Source organism: Myotis lucifugus, unplaced genomic scaffold, assembly GCF_000147115.1.
Source record: "Myotis lucifugus unplaced genomic scaffold, Myoluc2.0 scaffold_990, whole genome shotgun sequence".
Taxonomy (NCBI): domain Eukaryota; kingdom Metazoa; phylum Chordata; class Mammalia; order Chiroptera; family Vespertilionidae; genus Myotis; species Myotis lucifugus.
Window position 1 is genome coordinate 115,165 of NW_005872038.1, and position 6,581 is coordinate 121,745.

The 6,581-nt window shown below is 60.3% G+C and overlaps 1 protein-coding gene across 1 annotated transcript in view; it reads right to left on the reverse strand.

Annotated features, from left to right (window-relative positions):
- Positions 1-6,380, reverse strand: part of JAK3 (Janus kinase 3) — a gene marked incomplete at its 5' end in the record, with an annotated part of 12,257 nt that extends 5,877 nt beyond the window's left edge. The window contains 11 exons of the mRNA XM_006107050.3: positions 870-997; positions 1,673-1,757; positions 2,259-2,390; positions 2,638-2,765; positions 3,324-3,510; positions 3,745-3,856; positions 4,272-4,429; positions 4,520-4,642; positions 5,257-5,551; positions 5,956-6,101; positions 6,269-6,380. Of these exons, the coding sequence (XP_006107112.3) occupies positions 870-997; positions 1,673-1,757; positions 2,259-2,390; positions 2,638-2,765; positions 3,324-3,510; positions 3,745-3,856; positions 4,272-4,429; positions 4,520-4,642; positions 5,257-5,551; positions 5,956-6,101; positions 6,269-6,380 (1,606 nt within the window). The remainder of the gene's footprint in view (positions 1-869; positions 998-1,672; positions 1,758-2,258; positions 2,391-2,637; positions 2,766-3,323; positions 3,511-3,744; positions 3,857-4,271; positions 4,430-4,519; positions 4,643-5,256; positions 5,552-5,955; positions 6,102-6,268) is intronic.
- Positions 6,381-6,581: the final 201 nt, after the last annotated feature.

The window sequence follows — 6,581 nt, forward strand, 5'->3', positions numbered from 1 at the left end:
CCTGGGGCTGCTCAGACCACGTTTGCGTAGAATCTTCCCTAGAATACTGGCAGCCTGACTGGCCTCCTATAGTCCACCCCCTATTACAACGCCCCCCCCCCCTTCTCGAATACTGGTCTCCCACCCTGTGGCTGGCTCCCCATTGGCTTCAGGATAAAGACAAAGGTCCGCCCTGACCAGTTTGGCTCAGTGGCTAGAGCATCGACCTGTGGACTGAAGAGTCCCAGGTTCGATTCCGGTCAAGGGCATGTACCTTGGTTGCAGGCACATCCCCAGTAGGGGGTGTGCAGGAGGCAGCTGATCATGTTTCTCTCTCATCGATGTTTCTAACTCTCTATCTCTCTCCCTTCCTCTCTGTAAAAAATCAATAAAATATATTAAAAAAAAAAAAAAAGACAAAGGTCCTCAGCCTGGCGTTCGAGGCCTTTTGAAGTCCAGCCCTTCTGCATTCTTCCCATGAGCTCTCACACCCCCACCCTGGTCTCCTGCCAAGTGAACGAAATGATGCACCCCGACATGAAACATACCCTCTTCGCTGTAAGGCCTTTGCCCAGGCTGTTCTCTCAGCCTGACACGCCCTCCTTGCTTTCTCCTCATGATGAGCTCCAGCTCAACCTTCCAGGCCCCGGCTCTCGGGGAAGACGTCCCCCCGACCCAGCCTCATGGCTCACTACTCCCCGGTGTCCACATGATCAGCTGTTCCTTCCTCTGCTCTTACATCTCTGAGCCCGTACATATGCTTTGCCCTCCATCTAAAATGCCTCCCCTGGCACCCTTGCCAAACTGCGATCCATACAACAGAGCCCACCCTCAACCCCCCCCACCCCCCCTCTGAGAATGGAGGACGGAGCAGGCAGAGGAGCACTCACCAGATAGTTGAGAGCATAGGCCAGCTGTTTGATCACCTGAAGCTTCCAGCTGGCGGGCACCAAATGGCCACACTTGCGCAGGTATGTGTCCAGTGCTCCCAGGCGTACAAACTCCTGCACCATGATGCCTGGTGGCAGCACAGGGAAGGGCAGGGTTGGGAGGCAGGACTGCATCCTGTGTGACAGGCTCCGCCTCCACTCCGCCTCAGGAGTCACTACACTCTGTGCTCTGACTGTTCCCTCCCGGCTCCTCCATCCTTACCCTGCTCACCTCTCCACCTCCCCTCCCCCCTCTCAGAACTCTGCCTGAACAGCCTGGAAGGTTCTGAGCTCTCTCTGTGTCTCACATCCAGCCCTTTGCGTATTTGGTATCTTCTGCCTAGAACACCCCTCTTCTCTCTCTTCCCTAATTCCTACCGATCCTCACCGCCCCAGAACCATTGCCTGATCTCCAGGCCGTGTCGGCGGTCTCTGGCCACCCCGGGTGCCCTGCGCTGTCCCCATTGCACACGATCATATGTCACCTGGCCAGCCTGTCACGTTCTCGGCTGTGCACCCAACTCCTGGGGTGAGCTAAACGGGTGGGATGGAGGGTGGAGGGCAGTGTGGCCCTGACAGAGTTGCAGAAGGTAGTCAGTGAAGTGACATGGAACCAGGTCTGGCTTGAGAGTGTTCTGGGCTGGTATTGGTGGGAGCCTGGAGGGCAACTGAGGGGCATATGTACAGCGATGGGCCCTGGAGAGGCTCAGTGAGGCGGTGGGGGTGGGGGTGAGGAGGGGGGTGGGGCACAGGGTGTCTCTTACTGTCTCCGGCCATGCACACGCCATGAAGCAACACGAGATGCTGGTACGACACTTGGCTCATCAAACTCGCTGCTTCCAGGAATGACTGGGGCGGGCAGGAGGGAGAGAAGATGCACGGGTTCCTCTCACTCCAGGATCCGACCAGAGGCCCCAAACTCGCAGCTCACAAAGCTGCCTTGGGAGGAGGCCTGGCCCCAACTTTTTCTGGGCCTGGGTCCCACTGTGAGTGGACACCGCACGGTATATCATAATTTTCTGACGGCGGCTGGAAGTGGGCACTGTAGTCTACCTCGAGTCTCTCACAGGTAAGTGGGAGATTTGGGGGTTAAGCAAGGCCTAGCCCCTCTGATGCCTCCATCGGCACCACTCCCTGTCCTTTGCACACTCCTCTCTAGCCCACTGGCCTCCTCACTGACCCTTGCACTGGCTAGTGCATTCTTTCCATCTGCATCGGTGTCCCCAGCTCTTCTGTACTTCATCGTTTGGAGATGCTGTGGCTACATTTCTGTGTCTTAAAATGCCTCTGATTCCATGACCCTCTCTCCAGCCAGCCCTGACCCCAAAGGCCTGGTCCCCACCTGCTCACCTCCATGCAGTGCTTATGCTTAGCATCCAACACTTTGAGCAGCACCTCCGTCTCCCGAGGCTCCCCATCCACAGTCTCGTGGCGACAGCCCCGGTAAATCTTGGTGAAGGATCCATGACCCAGGTTCTCACACTGGAGGGTGAGGGAACAATAGGAGAGGCCAGTAAGGGCACTCCTGTGGGATTCTGACCTCCCCCCCCCCCCCCGCCCCCTTGGCCTGAGCAAGGCACAGACACTGGTTCCATTTTACAGATGATGAAGCAGAAGCACAGAGAGGTTACATCACATGCCTGAGGCCACACAGCAGAGGTGGATGCAGACCAGGTCTCTGGACTCCAGCTGAGGCCCCCATCCACCCCTGTTTCCTGAGGCTCCTTACCCACTCCAGGCTGTCAGCGGCGATCTTGTGAAATGTCATCTGACTCAGCTGGCATCCCGAGTGGGGCTGAACAGGGGATGATGTGGGTGGACTGCAACTTCTCCGGACCACAATCAGGTTGGACTTTTCTGCAAGGAGGGGGTGGAGAGAGAAAAAACAGAGGTCAGAGGTGAAAGGCCCTCAAAGGTTTGCTCACTTCCTGTCTTAGTTTGGAGTCGCCCCAGGAAGCCGGCCCTGAGATGAAGACTCCAGGGCACAGGGCTCACTTGAGAGGAGACTCCAGGTAGCCCCTGGGTGAGGGGTTGAGGAGTGAAACAGTGGGAAGGAACCTGTGGGGGGCGCCAATGAGCAACCAGCACTATGGTCAACCGGGTCTCAGTGTTGCCAGGGGCTCTGGGAGACTCAGCACTCAGACCACAGAGCTGCCCCATCCCAGGGGTTTGTCTGAGAGTGAAATTCACCCAGAGGGAAGGGCAAAAGATGAAGGGAGAGTGAGTGCTAGTGGCATCCCTCCATCAGATTCTGGATTCAGCCCGAAGGCAGTAATCTATCCCACAAGCCAATGAATCAACTTTTTTTTCCCTAAAGCACTTTGCATTTTCTGCCACTTGCCACCCAAGAGCTGTGACAAACAGAAGAGCAGGGCCCCAGATGACTCCTCAGCTCCAAGGAGAGGGCGGGCTCACCTTTGGGCCTAGGGGTGCAGCAGAAGGTGAGGTTCAGAGCAACCCCGTCTACATGCAGACCACCGTCCCAGCAGGCCGCCAGGAGCTCTCGGAGACTGCTATGGGGTCGGCCAAGGCCAGCCAGGGAGAAGGTTCCTGTGGGGTCGCACCGGATGAGGCAGCCCTTGTAATCGGGGCCCAGCGGGGTCTGCAAGGAGGAGTGGTCCCTGAGTGGGAGTAGGCCACGCTCCTCGCTCTCTCCCTCTTCCTTGAGCACTACAGCGCTCCAAGCCTTTGCACATGCTGTTTCCCTCCACTGGGAATGTCTCTCCCCTTTCCTTCTTCAGGAAGCAAATGCTCACACATCTTTCAGGTCTCCACTCAAATCTCACCTCCTCCAGGAAGCCCTCCCTGACCTCCTGGCTCCTAGCAGTGGACTAACCTGGACACACACAGTGAGGAGGAAGCTGTCGAAATCCTGGGGGCTGCGGCGGAGAACGTAGGAGCCAGGGAGGGATCCTCCAGTCTTGAGCTTGTTGATGGCAAAATCCAGGCTTGGGGAAAGGTGGAAGGGAACCAAGATCGCAAGACAAAGAGATGGAGGCAGAGAAACCAAGCCAGGCCTGGGTTCTAACTCTGGTCTCTCTGAGGCCCTAGGATCCTCACCAGGTAACATCCCCTCCCTCCCCCATATGGAAAATGGGCCAAATGATGGGTTTCTGCCTAGGAGATTAAGCAAGAGGAAATGGCCTGGGACCCCAGGCGTCAGAGGGAGGGACATGGTTGCCGGGGCAGCAAGAGACCCCAGCCTCTGAGTGCTGACTGTGCACCAGCCGCTGTCCAGCACTTGACCCCTTGCCCAGGGCTCCGGGAAGGCGAGGACATTGAGGCACCAAGAAGGGGAGTGACCAGGGTTTGGACCCGGGTGGAACAGGCTACCCAGGGCGGGTATGGAAGGCGGGTCCTTACGTGATGGGGCCTTGGCACTGCTGGGCCACCTCCTCCAGCAGCCGCGGCGGCGCCACCTCCTTGCAGAAGTAGTGCTGGGAGTCCGTGGTCAGTCGGAAGTAGCCGTCCACGAGCGCCACGAAGGACAAGGAGGCTGGCAGCCCCGGGAACTCAGCCTCCTGCGAGGGGCGGAAGGGCCGAGGGCCGCGTTAGCGCCTGTTGTGGTCCCCGCTCTCGGGTAAGTCGGAAGAGGGGCGTCCAGCACCCACCAGGATCTGGTTGTCTGTCCTGGTGATGGTGACCAGGCGATGCTCCCCAGCTGGGCCAACGCGCGGGGCCTGCTTGATGCTGATGTCCACGATTTCTGGGAAGTCGCAGAAAGGCTGGAAGACCTGGCAGGGAGGCGGGGGCCTGAGGGCGGGAGTCCGCTTTCTCGGAGCCCCCAAACGCTCTGGAAGCCTGAACCCCACCAGCCCACACAATGAACCCCGCAGCTTGCAGCCGGGCCCAGTCCATGCCTTTCCCACCTCGCCCCTGCCAAGCCCCCCTCTTCTACTAATCACACCCCTCTCGACCCCTCCCCTGCCCATCCCCAAATTTCCCCCACCCGATCCCTGCCAAAACCCTCCTCCATCTCAGTGGGAACCTTCCCTGAGCCCCTCCCTTGCTGAGCTCCACTTGATTTCCCCGCCTCTCTCAGTCCAGGCGGAAGCCCCACCCCCTCTCTTAGTCCCGCCTCCTCCCTGTACCATCGGTTCTCTCCGCCCAACCAGCTCCCTTCCTCTCAGCCCCGCCCATTCTCATTCCCGCCTCCTCACTCAGCCCCGCCTCCTCACTCAGCCCCGCCCCTCACTCTGCTAGCCACTACCTGAGCCCTCCCAGTCTCTCCCCAGCTTCGGCCCCGCCCCCAAGAGCCCTGCCCATTCCCCGCCCCTCCCACAGAGGCCCCGCCCCTCCCTCCTAGGCCCCGCCCCCGCCGTTGGCCCCGCCCAGATTCTGCGGGCACCTCCTGTGTTCCTGGACTCCAGGCGATGCCGCTACCACCGGCCACGCGGAGCAGTCCCTTCGCCTCTTGACCCCCAGCCGACCCGGGGAGGCCCACGAGGAAGGTCTCCGTGGCCCTCGCCAGGTCCAGCCTCTCCAGGTCCATGATGTACTTGGCCATGAGTGAGTGTCTGTCAGCCTGGCAGGTGGCCACGCGGAGCAGGGCCTGGCGCACCCTCCTCCGGATGCGCCTCCGCGTAACGAAGCTCAGGCCCTGGATCAGGTCGCGCAGGCCCGGGGGCAGGCAGGTCTTGTAGCTGTGAGTGGGGGGCGTGGACTGTCAGTGTGGGAACGAGTCCCGGCAGGGACTGACAGGGACGCACCCCACCCAGGCTGTAGTTGAGGGGTCGTAGTGTGGCCTGTCTGTAGGCATGGGGACACACTCAGGGGCGTGCATGGGAGCAGGGCCTCAGTGTGGTGAAGGCCATTGGGGCCCACAGGACAGACAGGGACACGGGCAGGCCTTCGGGGGCAGGAGGCAGGGCCCTGGAGCCTCAGTGGGGCATGGGACTGGGTTGAGGCCTGGGTCATCACATGGACACACTGCAGGCTTGTAGGTAGGGAGCCTTATGGGGTTCCTGAGCTCTGGGATGCCCTGGTGGAGCCATATGTGTGCGCACTCCCAGCTAGAAGCTGGGCACCACAGCCTGGAGGCCCTCACCTGACGGTCTTCAGCAGATCCTCCGGCTGCTGGGCCTGCTCACAGGCCATCCGGGCCAAGTCCAGCACAGCCAGGCTGAGACATTCGCCCTGCTCCTTGAGGCTGAGGCCCACCGGAAGGCGGCCACTCACCAGGTCATTGCGGTGCTGGGAGCCGGTCATAGCCCAACTGTGAGCCCTGAGGTTGCCCTGTGGCCCCCCACCCCTGGGCTGACCCCCATCCCTGGGTTGCCACAGGGAGGATCAGCCAAGGCCACCCCTGAGGTGGCTCTGCAGACCCCCAACCCTGGGCCAGGCCCCACACAGACCCCTACCTGAGCAAATAGGTATTCCAGGACTGGCAGGTCAAGGATGGCGCTGGCCAAGTCCTTCCGAAGCCCAAAGCGGTGACACGTCTCTAGCCCAAACCAGTTGGGGAAGTAAAAGCTGTGTAGGGGAGGGGAGAACCCGAGAGTGTGGGGTATTGCGGGTGCCGGTGGGGGTAGAGGACTGTGCCAAGACCTCACAGAGCCCAGGGTGTGCCAATGAATTGCTGTGTGACCTTGGGCAAGCCATCTACCCTCTCTGGCCTCAGTTTCCCCATACATGTGAAATGGACAGTGATCACACCCTCCCTGGAGCGCTCAT